Source organism: Struthio camelus, chromosome 1 (assembly GCF_040807025.1).
Source record: "Struthio camelus isolate bStrCam1 chromosome 1, bStrCam1.hap1, whole genome shotgun sequence".
In the NCBI taxonomy this organism is placed as follows: Eukaryota; Metazoa; Chordata; class Aves; order Struthioniformes; family Struthionidae; genus Struthio; species Struthio camelus.
Window position 1 is genome coordinate 105,618,643 of NC_090942.1, and position 20,355 is coordinate 105,638,997.

A 20,355-nucleotide genomic window follows, 5' to 3' on the forward strand; every position below is an offset into this window, starting at 1 on the left:
CCTATTTTGAGTTGCTTTCAGTGCAGTATTAATTAAAGGGCTTAGAATGCGAGGCTGAAAGTCCTAGTAATTCCTAGAAAATAATCACATTGCAACCACACCCCTTATTTTGGGGCACCCTGATCTATCTACGTGTCTGTGGCTAGAGGGCAGCTGCAAGCAGTAAGCAGGCTGAAGCTCGAGGCCCGCAGGTTTGGCATACGTTGCTAGAGGCTGCCGAGCTTTCTGTTTCACGCTCAGGGAAGGGGAGGAGGTGCGCACTGTGCTCTCCCACAGAGATTACACAGGCTCTCCTCCCTGCACAGCCTGCAGTGACTCTGAGGACAAAATGGCTCCAGAGTTCTGCACACATAGAGAGTTTTTTAAAATACAAGATGTAGTATGTTCACATCAAAGGGCATCTCTGTTTCCTGGTTACATACAAGTACAATGAGACAGGTAGTGCCAGCTGTGCTGGTGGTTTATGTTGTGTGGACACCGTCTGCAAAGACGGAGAGTGAATCCAGCCCTTTAAGAGGCAGGCTACCAGACAGCCCTGAGAATGCAGCAACTTTCAGTCGCTAATGCTATGTCTATATTTCAGTCAGAGGTTTAGAAGTGAACTTTATACCTTTACCAGTTCAGCTAGCTACTTGTTCAGGAGTGACTGGAGCTTGCTTACAATTTAAACTTCTATTTATGATATGCTGTGTATTGACCATAGTTATACAGGATCCCTTTGATGTGTGGATGAATTTCATACTGGATATACTTTCTAGGCTCCCTTTAGAGATCAGCAGCTACAGAAATAGAACGTCTTAGAAACCATCAGGTGAACTAAAAAAAGAAAAAAATGTTGAAAAGAGAAAAGAAAGAAAAATACAAAAGGAAACCCCAAACATCAATATCCAAGCATATAAAACCCAAACCTCTGAAGCTGCCTGGTTGTGAGGCAGAGGAAGGTGCGTGTGTTTCGGCTATGCTGCCGGCAGGTGGACTCTGAAAGGCCTTATAGAACTGGTGCTTCCTGTGGAGGCAGGCAGAAGAACAAAGCTCGTGGAGGTGCCTTTTCTCCTCCTTGCCCTACTCTGCTAAACTGTGGCCTCCAATTCCCTGACAACGCCCAGGGGAGCGAGATGAAGTGGAAGAGGATTGTTACCATTGCTCTCCTGCAGGCACTGCTCCCAATTACAGGTAAGGCAGGCTTTTATATTACAAAGAGCTATTTTAAAACTCTTTTGAAGTGAGGAAAGAGCACAAGGTTTCTCTTGAATTCCCCACCCTTTTGGTAACAGGAGGGTATCTGTGTGTGAAGCTTGGCCACGAGTGTCCCCCTAATTATGGCTAGTTACGTACTAGTTCGGGACCAGGGCTGCAGAACTCATCGATTATGAACTCCCTTGCTATAAAGATACCCTTTTCAGGGTAGGGAGGAGGAAATGAGGGCAACAGCAGTAGACGCTGTTGGTGAGGCCTCTTTTTGTTCTGTGGGAGCAAGTGCTGTAGCTGAGTAACAATTTGTAGCTAAATATGGTTCTCAGCCCTCACCCGAACAGCTTTCCTTGGGATTGAAGAAGAGAAATTTGGTACAATATTGAAAATGTAGTCACTTTCAGTAATGTGCATGAGAGAGGCTTTTAATTTAATTAGATAAAATTAGAGATGAGTTACTTCCTAGTAGTATGTTGTGTGGTTGGTTTGCAATAAATGACATACCCAGCAGGTTGGAAATAGGGCAGAGTATGTAATGATAAAAAGGCTAAAATCCTTCCGTTTGTGTCATTACTTTCATGCTTGTCTCTACTAGGCGCAGTTTAAAATGAAAAAATGTTGCCTTTTTATATTTATTCATCGTGGTGTATACATTGGCTCCTCTTGGGAAGAAAGTGAAGCATGCACAAATCTTCAAAAGTCACGTTCATTTTGGGAGAGAAGAACGTTCTTCTTAATAGTTCATAGAAGCAAAAAATTGCATTTACATCTAGAGAAGGCCTAGAGATAGGCCTGAGTTTGGAGAAGTCTACAACTATGAAAGAGTAGTAGGCCACCTTTGAGCATGTATTTAAAGAGAAAATAAAATCCCCTGGGAGAGTGTCACCCATGATGTGTGCAGTGAACATTCTTAACAAATACACCACCTTTATACTGGAAAGCTTTGGAGGCTATGTCAAACTTTTTATTCAAGTTTTCTGGAGGTTAGAGAAAGAAATCATGGCCACTCGCGCTGTGCAACTAGTTCTAGTAATTTGTGGGGATTGTTTCAAGAGGAAACAATTTTTACTAGACTTGCATACTTAATACAGAAAATGCATTCTTTTGTTTGTGTTACATTTACAAACCTGTGTCCCTTTCTGATAGCTAAGTGTATTGTGGACACTGCTCTGTATGCAGAGATGAAAATGTGAGACGTGAATAAATGCTAGAATATGCTTTCCTCTGGGTCTATGAAAAAAAGTTCTGAAATTTACAGACCCTTAAGATTTCTCAAGAAAAGGCAATTTTTATTTCACAGGCCTATACAGAAATTACTTAACGCCAAAATGTGTCTGAAGAAATCTTTTCTCGTTTTTCCCTTTTATTCTGTCCCAAGACGTCAGTATTTTGCATGGTTCATTTGCACATTTTTAGCAGGAAATTTTTATTGAAAAATATGAAAAATGATGTAATACAGTTTGCAAACGGCTAAAGCTAAGCACTATAACGGCCTTTGGTGAACAGCTCTTGGGGATAGTCACAAAGAATGTGTAGGATCAAAGTTTGAACAGGCTAGAGGTGCCACTGATTTGGAGATGGTTGCCTAAGGATTTAAGGGGGAAGCTTTTTTGACAGAATACCTGTAATACTTCAAGGAGTAGTAGTATTTAGCTTAAGAGGATAGGTAGAATAAAAGAAAGATAGCACAATATTTGTGGAATCATTGCTATGTTATTGATGCAAGATACTGACGCAATAACAAAAATGGAAGATCACCATGAACTTAGTCCAAAGGTGAGACCAAACAGATGAATTTTTCAGCTCAAAGCTATGAACAGAAGCAAAGATCTGCTGCTGGCTCCGTTGCTTTCAAGCCCTTTTCAAGTGAAGTAAACTTTTTTTTTTTTTTCTTTTCCTCCCATAAAGCAGAGTGGAGAGAAGGTCAGTAAGCTGCATACCATCCTACAGTGAATTCATTCTACTTCACTGTAATGCAATTTTGTGCTTTTTCTCTAACTAGTTAACTTAAAGATGCTGCCAGGATTGCCACTGATGAACTTGTAAAGACTTGCCTTTTGATCTTTTGAGTACAGAAGGAAATATGACAAATGTGAGAAACATTTTGTTTTTAAATAAGTAATTCTAGAGATGGGCAACAGAGTCTAATGCAGATTTTGAATTATTGATAGCAGACCACAAATTTCAGACTATTCAGACTTGGCCTTTGATCAGTTGCAGAGACAATTTTGTACCATATCCATGTTTATTTTTCTGTATTTCCACCTTCAGAAGTACAAAACAGTTGATCTGGAAGTTAGTCTGAGGTCACCCTATGTCTATTCAAATGAAAAGTGCATAAAAAGAAATATTCCAAATATCTGAGAAGATGACTTTGTTAATCGTATTGTTCTTTGATACATAAGAAGAATTTTGAAAGACTGCTACCCAAAGAATCCCAAACAAAATGGCAAAAAACCCTCTTCATATTTTACAGAGCTTTTAGTCTAAAGCGTGACAGGCTTCAGTAAAGCAGTACTGTGAGTAATATTGTAAAATTGCTCCTAATTTTCTTTTAAGGCTGTTGAGACGACATTTTGATTTATATATATACACGAGACATGCAAAAACACACATCCACACACATATATGCACACACACATATATGTGCAAGGGTTCTAAAAAGGAAGACCCTTCCCAGTTTTGCACTTCTGTACAGAATCACTGTTGTCAGAATCATCTGTTAAACAGAACTGGGCGGTGTACTATTTTTGCTAACTCTGCAGAAAGTAGAACATGTCTACCTTTGACAGATATTACTTGTGCAGCTCATTTTCACAATGTTTTGCTGCTCTCCATAACTGTCTCTTCTATCCATTGGACGCCATGGTGTACAGGGAGCCTTTTTTAAATCAATTCATGGTCAGGAAAATAAAATGGACAGGTTGTGGGGTTTAGGTTTCATTTATTCATTCCTTCCTTTCCTGAGATCACTTGTTTAGCTTATCTAAACTAAACTAACTAAAAGATCCATAAACTAAAAGTTTTTTACAAGACTATCCAGAAAACTCAAACAGATAAATATAAACTATTTTGGATACCATCTCCACTTCCATATGCCCAGTCTCTAAGCTGTCCTAGCTGAATTCGTGTTACACTTCAGGAAGGAAAAAAAAAAAAAAGCTAAAGGCTTAATTTTGTATGTTTTCTTTCCTTTTCGTCTTCTCTGTTCACAATGATTCATTAATAATTCATGAAAAAAACTATGAACTGGCACATTTGCAAATTGAACAAAATGTAGGCAACTGTCGTCTCCCTTTGTAAAGGGCCATTTGTCCAGCTCTTGCAGTGCTATGTTCGTTTCTCTAATGCTTGTTTTAGAGTAAGTGCTTTCCATCTGAAAACTTCCAAGCCAAATTCCTAATGAGTGAAGTAACAGGTTAATGAGTGCATTAAAATGGAGACGGCTGTCTGAAAAGATATTTCTCTTTTATAATTTTATCCTTCTTAAGTAAGACTATGTGGATAAAAAGCCAAAATGGAGGAAAAATAGAAGGTTCACTGGCAGCTTAAAGGGGACCAGAACTTGATTTATGAATGGACGTTCATGTAAGGAACCGTTCTGACAGCCCTTTTCTGTTACTCACACAAATCTGAATTGTGATTAGTGCCATGGGTAAACCAGTAAAACAAATAGTGTATATATATTTATAAAGCCCTTGTTTTCCTAACTGGCTCCCAACTGTAACCAAGCCCCCTTTAAAAAAAGAAAGACTTGCTTGTGCCACTGCAGTCAAACATCGAATAACCCCCTCCTCCAATTCATCACATATTTGAATATCTATATTGTATGGAGAAATGCAAAAGGCATCAGTCGCTGTGGCCAGAAAATAGAGTATGTGTTTTTAGGGTGGCATGAACAGAAGGTACAACTTCTTAGAATTATTTCTAAATGTTTATCATGCGAAAGGTATCTGTCTGTATGTGCATGTATACTTGTATGCATGTTGTTGATTTTCATTGTTCTACTGATATGGCTTCAGTCAACAGCTACATTAAAGTTTCGCTGATATTTCTTTTTATCATTAAGAAAGCAATTCATGCTGCTCCAGAGTATTTGAGAATTTGAAATTTTACAGAGTCTTTAGATTTGCACTACTGTATGATGCAATATTTGGAGGCCAGTTCTGAATATTGTTCTGTCAATTAACTTCAGTTCTGTACCTTTAAAAAATACCTAGTATTTGTATTTTAAAATATTACTGTCCAGATCGGATTTCTCTGGAAAGCAAAGGAGATGTGTAAGACCACATAGTCATATGCCACTGATTATTAATTTCCTGTATAACCTAGAGAAGTGTATGTGCAAAGGAGAAGCTTACTTTGCAGTTCTTCATTCTGCTCACTCAAACGCAAAAATCTTGCTAGGTAGTGGAAGTGTCTAGCCACATACAGTGGATATGTCCATCTTTGCAAAAGGTAGATAGACTTATGAATGTGTAGTTCTTTTGCTCCATTGACAATTTAGCTATTAAAAATGGAAGTGAAAAATATCTAGCTGCTAAATGCCTAAGCTCACAAGCACCAGTGTCTATGCAAGTTCTGTTTAAGTAGTAGAACTCATATTAGTTTTTGGACCATGCATATTGGAAATATTTGAATCCCTACAAGTTTTCCAGGAGTATATCACACCAACCTTTGGAAGCCTTTTGTGTTTTTTGTTCATGACGCTTTGTTGTATAGTTGATGTAGTCTTAGAAGCTGGAAAATGGACCGTCAGCTAGGATAGACAAAAATATACCAAATTAAAGGAAGAAGAAGGACGGAAAAGACTGGGAGTTTTCCATCTCCACATGCTTTTGGTATGTGACTGTATGTCAAACATAGTGCTTCTGGCAAACAGGTTTCTGAGCTAGATGAAATGTTCATACTGCGGGGCCATTTGTTACATAGAATATAATGATAGTGAAATCTTCATCTATATCCTGACTTTCTGAAATAAGACATTTTTTAATTTATTATATTTTTAAGCAAAAGAGAAACCATAAAGATAACACTTTACTCTTTGAAAGCTCAGATAATACAGAGGTAAAATATATACCAAATTAGAATTATATGGAAGCTGAGGAGGGAGAAAGGCTGAAAACTTATCAACAAACGATAACATAAACCTTGAAGCGGTTGCCTTAGTGAAAACCCACCTCAAATAAACTTTTCTACTTTTCTAGTCAAGTTTTCTAGTTTGTAAAGAACACCTTGAAAATGCAAACCTGCATGCCCCCAGAAGCAAACAGAACAAAACAGCTGCATAGCCTGTCATCTGTAAATACTTTATGCTTTTTTTTTTTTAATTTTATTTTAAGGCAATTGCTAGATTTGGGGGGCGATGGACCAACATGCTTCAGGATGCTGCAATGTTTTGCGGTTGACAAGTACTGAAAATAGTCTCCCGGTCAAAAAGTATATCAAGCATTTAGAATCAGAGAACACAGGAAGAGAAGCTTTCCTAAGTGCTTCAAAATTTGAACCACAAAAACAAATGAACAAATGTTATTATTTGTAATAAAGTCAGAAACTAAGGAACATAAACACTATTCTAATGGTATAAGCTGCAGTGTTCGGGAAATGTGATGAAATAATATCAATTTGGATGATTTTTATTTTTTTTCTATTTAAATAAGTGACTTTTAATAAGTGACTTTTAAATAGCCGCTTTTGATACTTTTAATAGGACAGTGACTACTGAATAAAGGAAAGAACTCTGTGACTACCAAATGCATTTTTTCTGGTTGTGTATTCAAATTGTATAATGAATTTGTTCCAGTTAGGAGCATGGGTGTTTTGTATTCATTTCACTTAGAATATTGCTGTTATGTACATGACAAACAAACCTTTAATAAACAGAGCCAAATACCTGTATCATAAATGCTTCCCAAATAACTAATGCATATGTGTTTATTGTCAGTTCAGTCAGATTCCTCGTGTTCCGTATCTTTTCACAAAGCAAATTGAGGCTTCAAAAGGAGGAGAAATAGAAACACGTCTAGTTGGGAATTAGATGGCGGAGGACAAACCCTTGCACTTGCCGAGATCCTACAAGTGCATGGAGATTCTCTGTGCAGGTATCTGTGTAGGACCAGAGCCCAAAGTGATTTGTTTGTGATTAGATACTTTTCTTTTAATTATTTAATACAGAAACTCAAAATAGAAATTAACATATAATTTGTTATTTTATCAGATCAATTTGAAGCAAGAGTTTTGTTTTGTACCGTGCATCGATACTACTTTTAAAATATTTTTGGCAAAACATCATTTCAGTGAAAGGGATCAACCTCATAGCGTTAGATACTGCAGACTCTTAGTCATCAAATGTTGTTTTTGTCATTCAGAAATAGCTGAATGGTTTGAAGGATGACTTTTAAAGGACTAAGGAAACTGGATTCCTGGGCTGGGGTCTTACAGCTCACAACCAACGCATCAGAACTTAAACCTCTGAGAAGAAAAAATTGTGGCTTGCCTCTCATGGCATGCACCTAGAGCCATATAATCACTAAGTACTAGACCATTTTTCATTAGTGTATTGTCAAGCGCTAATGAGAAAAGCCAACATCAAAACTTGGTAGAAAAAGTCATTTCTGTCTCTAGCCACTGTCTGTTGGGATTTACGCTGTTGCCAGTCCTAGTACTGTCTGTGCCCCTGTCACGTAAAATTGATTGCAAGGCAAAAGTCTTATCAGAATTATCTGGGGTAATCTCTGTCTCTGTTTCTCTCTCAAGGGTGTGAATTTGCACAGTACCATTGCTTTTGGCTTTTATGTATGTAGGGTGATTTCAGCAGCACTTTGTGCAAATGTGTGTGTGTGTATGAGGACTGAAAAGGAGAATAAAGTCTTGTGAAATTCATAAAGAAACATATCCTGAAGGAAGGAAGAGAGAATACACGGAAAGAAAGAAATATTATATAAATGATATCTCATTTAAAAAGAAAAAGTCTATCTAACCTAGAAACAGTTTCTGAGAAGCAAGCAACCAATTCTGTGAATTATTTTTAAAAAGTGTCTTGTAAGAGATTAGATTCTTTTGGGAATTTTAAAAAGAATGTTCTTTTAATTCTGTAGATTTCTTTCTGACAACTTCCTACTAATTTTCAGTGTTCAGTTGCTATTTTACATTATTTTATGATTCATTAACTAAAGGTATGATACAGGACTGAGTTAGTGTGCACAGGTGAACTCATTCTTCAAGCCTTAGTCATTATAAACTAGAACTTGTTTAGGGAATTTGTAATAAAAGATTTTTAGAAGAGTTGTAGGTGAGCGGTGCTTTAAACGATGAAGTAATGTAAGCATGTGTCTTTGCTCTGTTATTTTATTTCTTTTGTAATATCTTATTTTCATACTTCTAGGAAGTGCAAAAATTCTTGCTATCAGTATTAGTTCTACACTTAATCATCTATTGGGATTTGGAGAGTTAAAAATTCGATGTAACCCAAATAATCCATATGATAATTAACTGAATTTTGGAGGCTTACACTAGCAATAAATTTGACTTCATGCTTGTTCATTACCTGCAATTTTTCTTCTCTTTGGTTACCTGTGACATACTCTTCGTTATTAATGGGATTCTGATTCTTTTGATTTCTCTCTGGAATGTAAGCTTATCGGCATAAATTTTGCTGGGGGTTACCCTGAAGAATAAAGTATAATAATTAAACCTTTGCATTTGGCGAGCCTAAAAAAAAAATGGTGAAAGCAAATGAGAAACCCACCATTTTCATCAATAGTGTTTTGACTTCCTTTTCCTGAAACGGAGAGACAGTAACGCCCCATCACAAGATGCCTGATTTTTAACTTCTTGAAACTCTCTGTGTTTTAAATGTAAAATGGAGCGTATATATATTATGAGAGTGACCACACCCAAAGGACCAGAGAAGATAAGTTGGTTAACCAATCTGGATTTCTAGCTGAAAGTTAAATATCATTGCACTTGCTTTTATTTTAAAACATCTAATATATACTGTAAAAGTCATCTGGGATTTAGCTTCTCAGAATAAGCACCTAAAATGAAAATATCTCTAAATCTCAGTACAATTATATTAAACTATGCTTTCAGTCAAACTCGATCTCACTTACGCTTCCATTCCAGTAGGAAATTGATGGGAATTTTGCCTATGCATTCACCCCATACTGTATAGGAGCAGAATTCTGCAGTGAACGCTATACCCGCAGCACAGTGCAGTAACCTGGGCCATGCCGGCAGCCCAGGTACAGATGGGCAGCCATGGACTGCCAGGGAGCCATAAAATGCACTCGCTTGAACACGTTAGCTCAAACCACTGCATGGCGTAATTTTCTCTTCATCCCCAATTTTGACAGATGGGCTCTAGTTTCATCATCAAGCTCAATACAGTTTGCTTAACCAAGAATGCAGTTTTCTTGTTCCCTTGCAATTACTGTATGGTTTTACTAAGAACATGTTGCACAGCTTTGTCCATCTTCTTCATATACAGGTTTGTGAGAGAACTCAAGGGAATAATTTGTTTAACGCAACTACTTTCCAGTCGATTAACAATGCTGTCTTAAGTATGGTCTAAAAAAAATATTGCCTGTCCCTGTAAGATTGAAATAACAACAGATGTTCAAGAGTTTGTTTTTTCTGAAGAGTTTTGCCTAGAATATAACGAAATACTAGAAGCTATGCATACCGTGTTCAATACTTGACTTTTTTTTGAGGGTGCGCTTTGATCACATCTTCGAGTGTTTCTCCGTGACTCAAGGGCTAGAAAGATTTAAAACAAAAGAAAAATGGAGATTCTCATGACATTATTTCTTTTTAGAAGGCGCGCAGCTTTAATTTACCTTGTTTTGAATGCTTTCTTACATTTCAGAAGCTGAAATGTGAACTAGACAGAACTGGAATTAGTGTTAATGTGAACTAGACAGAAAGGGAATTTTCCCTCTCCTGTCTGTTCATGCAGCTACATTAATCTATTTTCTTCTAATAACTCAGCTGTTATTTTACTACTTGCCTCAAAACCCGGCAGTGCTATAATGCATTTGTTGCTGCTGGTAGGTATGTCTCTTCTGGCAGAGAAGCAGCAGCAGATTTTCAGGCTTGACACTTTTTTTTTTTTTTTTTAAAGTAACTCTTAAAGAAGTTACAGATATGAATCTTCAGTCCTATCTTACTGTAACATCTTTTCCAAGATGTTTTTATCTGATTTTATCTTTCTCAGCTGCAAAGAAGTAGCTAACAGGTTTGCCTCTTTCTCTCTTGCTCTTCTTTTTACATCTTGATCCAAATGTCTGTTTGTTAGATATGATGGCTTTAGTAGCCTGGATATCAGGTTTAAAATAGAGCTGCAATAGTCTCATCCAGTAAAACTCTTCAAAATTTTGATTTATTGTTGTTGTTGTTTTGTTTTCTACTGGGGTAAACCAAATCCTCCTGGAGTATTTTTGTGAAACACTAAACAAAGTCTGTGAGTAGTTAGTGTTCTGTGTGGGAAACGGGAAACCCAGATTTAAGTCCTTACTCTGCCTGATTCAGACCAGGAGACTGAGAGAGACTTCTACCTGCTAAGCTATTCAAGAAAGACTATTCCCGGTTTTGATCAAAAATTCTGATGCAAGTCTAGAACTGTTCTGTAATTAATGTGTTATTGGAATTTGTACTGGAACATGTTTTTGACGAACTAGTATTATTCAGTTAAACCAATGTAATAAAAAAAACCCCTCAATGTTAGTTTAGATAAATCTTGTAGAGTCAGTTTAATCCTTTGCAGTCAAGTCATGGAGTACATATATTTTTTTCCTGGGGGAGGCTTGGCGATGTTCTTGCCTGTTGTGCAGAGCTCTGCAGTAAGGGTCGGCGCTACACAGTGCAGTGGGTAGCTAAGAATTTCCCCACCCACCCCTGCAAAAATTGTTGCTCTGTCTCCAGAAGTGGCTGTATTTCAGCATGACCGGAATCCCTAAGCAAGCTCCGGTGTGTGAGACTGCCTGTAAAACGGGGTGTAGAGTTGCTGCCGTTCTCTTGTGCATAGATACATGAAAATAACCTAACAGTGACTGTTGATTACATATGCTTAAATATTGATAATCCTGCCACTTCTGAAACCACATTTAATTATCCAGGACTGTAAGATTTAGGAGAAGGTTCTAGGCTACCAAACCCTGAGGGTATGTAGGTACCTGAGGGAGGAAGCAAAACGGAATATGATCAAAACAGGCAATCGGAGAAAGCCCAGCCTGTACACTGGCCTTTCTTGAAGAGAAGGATTATCTGAAGACAGAAAGGAGGGTTTAGGGGCTTAAAAAGATGTGGGCAAGTTGCCTCATCTCTAAGCATGCTGTCTAAATGCTGTATCTGTAAAATGGGGATAATATTTAATTTATGTCAAACTTGTCTAATTAGGGCATGCCTGTATTTTAGTAAATGCCGCTTGTGTAAACATACCTCAGCTAGCTTTAAGTTACCTAGCTAGTTTAAGGCAGCTCTCTAGTGGTATCAGCACAGGGTTTACTTCAGGCTAACTGCCTGGACGTTTACCCAACTGCTCCATCAGATTTTTGCAGCCCACGCTGAGATCTCTGCTGAAGGAAATACGTTATCAGCTAGTTTAAAACCAATTTAGCTATGTTTTTGTGAGCCTCTAGGGCCTCCATAGTGACTGCAGTGTGTACAAAAGCTTTTGGAAAGGAGAAGGTTTATCATTCTGTGTCTTTGGACTCGGTGGAGTCTTCACGTCTTTTAAAGCTTTAACGTCAGACTATAATAAAACCAAGTATTGTGCAGACTCTTCTGTAATTAGACTGTATCTTATACCCAAGAAAAAGACTGTTGCTAAGTAGCTATATTGTTTAGCTCCTATTTGTCAGTTTGCACGTATAGATGATTTTGCAAAGTGGTCGTAGAGCTAAGTCCTTATTTAGATAATGTCTTATTCTTAATGCAATGTTTTGTTTTGAGGTATTTTTTATTTTATTTTTTCCGTTTAACTCTTAGTTACCTTGCTGTGCTGTAGTTCTGAATGTTTTTTGAAGTATCTTGCAGTGCTTTTTAATTTTATCTAATTAGAAGATTGCTATTAAGATACCAAGAAAAAATTCTTATGAATTGAATGTAAGCTTTTCAATTTGAGAAGTTTGAAATTCAAGGTCTTGTCTGAGGTACTTTAAAGTACATGATTCTTATCACCCTCACTGCTTTACCAGGTTTTTCTGCCCCTAGTGAAACAAAGCTATTTTTAGCTAAAGCAAGACAATAGGAAAAATGGGATTGCAGTTTTTATACTTTTAAGTGTGTTTGATTTATTGTGTAACCTTTAGAAAGCCACTGGAATGTGTCTAGTCATTCCAATAAGACAGTGCCCAAACTTAGTCAATATGGGCCCCTGCATTAGTTTTTGGGTTTTTTTTAGCAGTAAATTGCCTATCAAGTTGTTGATACACAGATAATACTTAAACTGTTAGCACACATGAACCTGAAGAATATACCCTATATTAGTTTTTGATTAATTAACAAAGAGGTTTATTTGCCTATTTATTTCACAATGACGTTTTGGAAACTGAGATGTAAAGTATTTTTTAGATCCTCTCGTATATTGTAACAGCCTTGCTTGCCCTGAGAAAATGGCCAGCCTCTCTCCTTCCCTCTTTTTAAAAAAACCCCTGCCATTCCAGGTTCAACTGAACTGATGGAAGACATGGAAAAAATAAAAACTTGGCTGTAGATGTGCTGTTAGCCTTCCTGAAGTGGAGAGGAAGGAAAAATAATGTTCTGTGCAGATTGTGTGTTATTTCACACGTAGAAAGCATCTTGAGAACTTCAGGCAATATGCGACAGAGGTGAAAAATATTTATTGCGCTGTATGCTGCCTACCAAGGAATGCAACACATGAATGCCGTCAGTGGTGGTGCAGCCTTTAACGTGCTGGTGTTTAACCTGCTTGGCATCTGAGCGCTGTCGTTCTAGAGACGACAGTATTGGGATCGCTAATATATTTGAACAATTATTCTAGCCACCTTTTGCTCCCCTGAGAACACCTATGCTGGGACGTGGTGATTATAATGGCTATATTTCTTATTTAAACTAAATAAAGCATATATTATCTTAATGGAAATAGTTCCTGCTATTTCAGTAGACGTTGAAGTTAGCTCTCAGCTGCCTGTCTTCCTATATAACTACATGCTGCTTTTCCCACAGACGGCTTCTGGCTTGTGAGGACTTGCCCTGTGCATTAACTATTAATCAGGCATCCAAGCAAGGACTTTCTCTGGGGATTGACTGCAGTTTATTTGCTCAATGTATGTAGCCTCTTTTGCCTCGGGCACAGAATAGAGCACCTCAGTCTTGAACTCCTGGGTCTTGGGCTTTTGAGAAATGAACTTGCCTAAGGGAAGCTATACTTAGCAAAGCTTTTGTTCAGGGTGTTTTGGCTTACACAGGGTGATATCTGTAATGTGGCTTGGAAAATGCTCAGCGCATGGCACTTGTCTATTATCTGTGTTATATGTGGGAGCCGAAAGGGTGTGAGCCTGCCTGAAACCTACTTGGGATTTTCTTCCAAAGCTGTCATTCTCTTGAGCCTTTCAGTCTTGGCACCTTGAACTGAAGGAGGATGGGAGAAGCGTGAAATATTTTGAAATAGAGCCCTAGAGGCAAAGGCAATTTGAATGGAATTTACATACACCTTATCAAAACATAGCCTCTTAAACATCTGTATGTAGTGCGTTACAGAATACTCACGTGCATGTATGTGCAGAAGGCTTGAGAGAGGCTATGGTATAGCCGAAAATATACTGGGAGGAGAGAGGATGTAATAAAAACCAGCCTGGCCTTTAGAACAAGTACCTATAAACTGGCTGAAGTACTTCAGAGGGGGATCAGCAGAAAGATTCAAACCATGTGAATAGCAATGTTTTGGAATGGATTTTTCCTGGGGCAAAGGGGATAAAAATGAATTCATATTCGGGAGGAGCTTGCTTAACTTATGGAATGGATTTTATCATGTGGCTGCAGGAACAAGAGACCGCTCAACTGCCAGGGAGGTCTTCCTCAGTCCTTTGTTCTTATCTATATATTTGGGAGGTATGCAGGAATATGCAGTGTTGTTGACAAGCATATTAAAGGCATATTTATGCTGTGTAACTTCATGGCTGGATACAAACACATTGCTGTTGACATTGCACAACTGTATACATAGAGAGCAATCAAAAAATACATGAATGTGCTTGTAAGCATGCGTTACAAGCTTATCTGTGCAAACCTATTAAATTCATATGCGCAATTTGGTGTGTTGGCATGAAAATGTATTTACTTCCTTTACCAAAACCATTTTTTAAATGAAGATTTAATAAGGAGCAAAGGTGATCTTTACTAAGTGTTTAGTATAGTGTTATATGCGTACATGTTGACATTGCAAAACCTGTTGACAACCTTTTTTCTTTTATCTGCTAAAGAACAGTTTTCTCTGGGAAAGTGAAGTTCTAAAGTTATACACCTGCAGTGCATGGTGAGGAGAAGAATATTTTCCCAGATGGTGCCAGGAATAATTGAACATTTCTTTTTCAGCTTGAAATTACTATTTAAAGGCAGTGAGCACCTGCTAGTGCTACTAGAACCTCTTCTGTTTCTGTGCTACTTCCTTTCCCCAACTGAAGTACTACCTTGATTCTGTATTTACAAGACAAGAGGTGCCAGTATTTCTAGTTATTTACCTTCCATTAATGAAAAACACAAGATGATATCAGCTTCAACTTGAGTTCTTTGCACAGAAGAGGCAGATGATGAGAAATTTGATCTCATCTAAAGGACGTGTCTGAAATTTGTTATCGTGTTTGTAAATACCTCTATTAAGTGCCTTGAAAACCCATGCCGGAATCGGAAAATCCAGAGGAGTGAAACCACAAATACCTTTTTGAATCTCATGATGTTTATCTTTATCTCTGACCATGCTACATGTATATTTCTAGATGTTCTTCTGCACACACATGCATGCGCACATGGACAACCCCCTTCCCCCCCGCCACAACCATGCACGTGTAATGTCTTACCTGCATCTGATGCAAGTCATTCATTCCCAGGTATTCTTCCTAACTGACCTACTGAAGTTACTCACCAGTCTCTGCTTGAAGTCACCTTCTGAATGAGCAAAACAAACTTCTCTCCTTTGATGATCGATGTACATATCAGTGTCATCTGCTTTAACTTCCCAATATGAAATTGCAATTTCAATATTTATTCTCTCATCTAGTTTACAAGTGCCTTATTCACTCTTTCTTAGGAGAAAGTCTTGTAAACCCTATTTATGTTCTTATCTTTCATTTATTTTATTTATTCACCTGTTACTTCTAACTACAAATCTGAGATCACAGTAACTGACCGATTACCATATCTATTCCATGTGAGAAGTATAGTTTCCACAAGAACTTCTAAGATTAGACTACTTTCCCAAATACTTTAATGTTTGTGTGTGTTAGAATGATTTACAGATCTTATCTAAACCGCAAGAGCTTTTTCTTGGATAACATGAATATTAATAAAATGTGATATATACTACTTGATAACAGCCAATTTGTCCTGATCTGTGAACTATAACATTATAAAATTGTATTACATCTGATCTTATTTTTCATCAATTATGTTAATGTAACAAACATCTTTTTTATGCTTGTCACATAGAATTAGATTATTGGAAGTTAAGGGCTAGCAAACCTCTCAACTTTAAAGTATTGAATTTATTGGACAACAAGAGCCTGCCAAGAATAACACCTTTGATATTATTTTAGAGGAAAGTCTAATTTCCCTGTTGTAAGAAAGCTTTGAGAAAGAACAAAATTCTCTCAGTCTCTCTTTATAGTCAGATTTGTTTTATTATCCCTAAAGGGCAGATTGGGAAGTGGAAATAAAAAGAATTAAAACAGCTTTCTTCAAACCTCAAAGTGGTGCAAGTAAGACTAGACGAACTAAATAATTGTTACTGAGGATATAGTAATGATTTGACCTTCCTCACTGGGTTTTCTCCATCAGTTGATATTTATGTAATCTAGTTAAGTACATTCGATAAAGTGTGTATTTTAGATAAGAGGAATATGCAAAAGTAGGGTTAGGTAAGCAATTCATTTCTTCCTCTAAAGCTGCACCTGTTCCTTCTTGTGATATTTCTGTCTCTGTTCTCATGAAAGTAGGTTATTCTAGTTGGCTTCACATGTCCCACTCTCTAGAATCTAATGCTATATTTCAGTAGCAATTTATTTTTAACAGTGAAAATAATAAAGGAAAAATAACTAGATAGAACCACTGTTACTTCAGGAGGATTTAAAACTGAGAGCAGAGAAAGGATTAGTACAGATCTTTTTACTAGAATTGTGAGATACAAGCTCTTTTTTCCCCGGTGCATTTCTTTCGCAAATAGGCTCTCTAAACTCTCAACTTTATGGGAAGAGCTATGTTAATTGCTGCTAAATTTAAAGAAAGGGCTTTCCAGCAGCCTTCTTGCTTTGCTTCTTCAAATAATAATAGAGAAATGAATACGTGGATCATGTGGACTTGTGGAAAAAGAGAGGCCTCACTGCCATGTTGTTTAATGTGTGAGATGTTGCCTTCATGCTCAGCACTGTGCTTCAGGAGCTACTTGTGCAAATCTTGCACCCGCTGTGTGAAATCGGTATAAGTTAGCTGCACTGGTTGTTTGACCATTATTAGCTTCTCAACAAGTATCAGTGCTGCAATATGGATGGAAAAATCTCCTAAAAGCCTCAGTGTAGATGAATTTTCATGTGAATGAAAAATGATGAATTTTCGTGTGACCAGAGATGCCGCTTTGCAAAATCAGTCCAGTTACGCTGAAAAATCAGCTTTTTGATAGTTGTTATTGCAGTGTGGCTAAACACATTTTGGTCCTGCGGTGTAGATAGGACTGTGAATTGTGTCTTAACCCTGTCCCTGAATTATGTGATAGCCTTTGATTTTTCACTGGGCTGTAACATGATTTGGGAATATGGCTTGACACCAAGTACACTGCAGAATAAACTGTGTTCCTAATAGGGTTTAGCAATTACCATCCCATCAGCACCTTCTCTTCTCCCCCAGTGTAGATTCCTTTTTTAATTATTTTTCAATGAATCAACACTTGCTACTAATCACATTACTTTCATTAATCTAATAATGTCTTAGAAATTTGCAGTGCTTCGTAAGTATTAATAGGTCCTCACAGTACTCTTCTGCGGTAAATATGTTCCTGTGATTTCTATTGTAATAGGGTAAATCAAGGCACAGAATGGTCAATTGCCTTTCAGAAAGTCTCTGGCAAAGCCAGATATAGGACTGCCAGTTGCTTAAGCCTTTAGCTATGTTATGTTTTTAAGTCTGAATTCACAATGGACTAATAGAATGGAAGACTAGGGTGGAACTGATGAGAAGCTATTTATTCAAAAGTGTATTTCAGGACCCTTGATCATGAATTTTCAGCCAAAGTTGGGGGAAGTTGTTTCTTGTTGCTGTTTGTAAACAAAAATAGTGATGTAAATAGAAAACCATGCTCAGATAAGAGGAGTTTCTCAATACAACCTGTTGTAGCAAAAATTAAAAGGCCTGGAAGATAAATGCAGTGCTGAAGCATGCATGTAGATGAATTTTAAGATACTCTACATATCTTTACGACCACCAGATTAAAAAAAGAAAAATCATCAGCTAAAGCAAAATCTGTTGGATTGACAGAAAATAAATACTGCATCCATTATGGACAGGCCCAGACCCCATGTACAACTAGGATGAAATGAGATGTACCTCAGGAAGAGAAGGATCAGGAAATAATAGCTAGAAAAATAGTAGTTCATGGCTCAAACATCTGTGATCATTGCAAGGTCTGTCAAAAATAATATTGTAATTAAATTTTGTAATTAAATGGATGAGATGATGTACATCAAGAGTGAAACTTCAAAACTGACTGAAGGGCCTTGTCCCTCTGGAAGTGCCTAACACTCACTTGTTGTAAGATAAGCTTCTCCAAATCTTCCTACATCAATTGATTAAAAAAAAAAAAATAGAGAGAGAGAGAAAGCAAGAGAAGGGAAAGCAGATGGAGGAAAGAGAGGGAAAAGGTAACAGGTAAAAAAGGACATGGTAATTTGAAGAGAAGAAAATTGCTGAAAGAGAAAGATGGAGGAGGATGGAGAATGTGTACAAATGTGTGGCAAAGATCATCTCTGGAACTTTAGTGCTGCCCATATCAGCAGAGGAGAGCTAGTAAAATTCAGAACGTGAAAGTTCAGTGCAAAATTTGAGAGGAAATTAGTATAGTTGTTCAAAATTATGTCTTTGCAACCCTTGGAAGAAGTTTAGCAGTGCTGTATAGAACATGGTTAAAACCCATGCAATATTTCATAACAGGATGCTGAGGATGCTAAAAGGTTGTGTAGTGAAAGGATATATCATGAAAGAACAAAAAATCAGTAAAGACGTTAAAGTAGCTCAGAAAGATCCAGAAATTCAGATTATCTTATTCTTATACTCTTAGACATCTGTTACTGGCTTTTGTCAATGACAGCCTCTTGCGCTAGATGGACTTTTGGTCTGACCTGGTGTATCTGTTCATGTGTTAGTCACAGGAACTGGATTGAAGGCTGACTCTTCTGGGGACCTGTGAATGCTAGTTTGAACCTGGGGCACGTGCAGAAGATAAGAGCAAGAGAAGTAAAACAGTTAAGTTAGTGTGCAGAAGAGTTGAAAAGGACAAGTGTAAAGAGACATGGAAAAAAGGAGTGAATGAGGTTCATCAGTTAGCATTTAGGTTAAGATGGAAAGGGCATTGGGAAGGGAAAGGCCTATTTGATATCAGATAGGAGACTCAATGCTGGGTACTGGAAAGATAGTATCAGAAAAAGATACTATTGATGTTACTGGAAATCCTAAAGATGTGCGGCAAACTGCTGCGTTACAACACTAACGCAGCAGTGTTTCCCTTAAGCCAACCATCAGTTTTGGTGTTGGCTTTTCCTTGGAAAAGCTGGACATCAACAGCTGACATTGAAAGGGGGCCAAGATGAAAATCTCCGCTCTGTTATGGAGAAAAATGACAGATGGGTGTCGTGCTGCCAGAAGGGACCTTTGTGCTGGCTCTCCGGAAAAGGCAATACTGCAAACACTATACTAAAGCAAAGGCTTCAGTAGAGGCAAGTGTATCAATTCATCTTCTTGATTTAGTTCTCATTTATGGCAGCATTTTAACAGAAAAGAGGTTTGTGGGTTGGTTTTTGTTTTTGTTTGTTTGTTTGTTTGTTTTCTGTCTGAAGCAGAATACAGGTGCAGAGCAATAATACAGCCTTGAGTTCTTTGGGGGCTGCTATGAGACTGGACAGTGTGTCTGCATCAACCCACACTGGGTTACTGGGTGAGTGTTAGGTAACAACCCATCAGCAAGGCCTGCTACTAGTCTTCATCAAGAAGCGAGATGATGAACGTTGAAAAGGGATGTAAATTTAAAACAGCTGGGATTTTCCAGCATGTTGAAAAGAGCTGAGGAGAGTAGGAGGCAGAGGAGTCACCTTAAGTTTTCTCCAAGCGCAGAGGCTAAAAAGGTTTTGAATGTCGTCTTTATTAGAATTGCACAGCTAAGTTCATGGCAAGAACCAGAGGGGTTTTCAGGAAGGCTCTGCGTGGGTGTAGAAAATGAAAACATGGTAAGACAACAGTCTTCAAATTCATAAAATGAATAAATTCAATGATGTCACAGAGTCTGAAGTCATGATATTAACTCTGCTTTTATAGGGAAAACCACGGTGCCCCTCAAACTGCGGGGTGTCACATGAAGCCCTTGCTTTCCTTTTCTATTTGCAGTGTAGTTGGGTCCATGACTGTCACTGATCTGCCATGTGACCTTCAACCAGCCTGCTCCCCCTACCAGCCACTGCCATTTGTTTATTTAGATTTTAATCACATCAAGACTGACATGCCTCTACAGCCTCCTGTAGTATAGAAATTAATGCGCTACTTCAGATTAAGCCAAAACACAAGTCTTTGCAGGACTGAGGTATATGCAGTCTTTTGGAGACAGTTGCTCTATTTAAGCATATAACACCTCTAACACCTAGAACAGTATCATGCAAATAACCTAGGCCCCTCAAGTTTATTTAATAATTTATTAAATTATTAAATGAGTATAAATTACTAAAAGGTTATTAA

The 20,355-nt window shown here is 37.7% G+C and overlaps 1 protein-coding gene across 2 annotated transcripts in view; it reads left to right on the forward strand.

Moving 5' to 3' along the window:
* Positions 1–990: 990 nt before the first annotated feature.
* The window catches only part of CD247 (CD247 molecule), a 58,373-nt gene continuing 39,008 nt past the window's right edge, over positions 991–20,355 (forward strand). Inside the window, exon 1 of one of the 2 annotated variants that reach the window (XM_009682731.2) lies at positions 991–1,173. In XM_009682731.2, coding sequence (XP_009681026.1) covers positions 1,116–1,173 — 58 coding nt within the window. In that variant the 5' untranslated portion in view covers positions 991–1,115. The remainder of the gene's footprint in view (positions 1,174–20,355) is intronic. The other variant, XM_009682730.2, reaches the window with a different exon arrangement.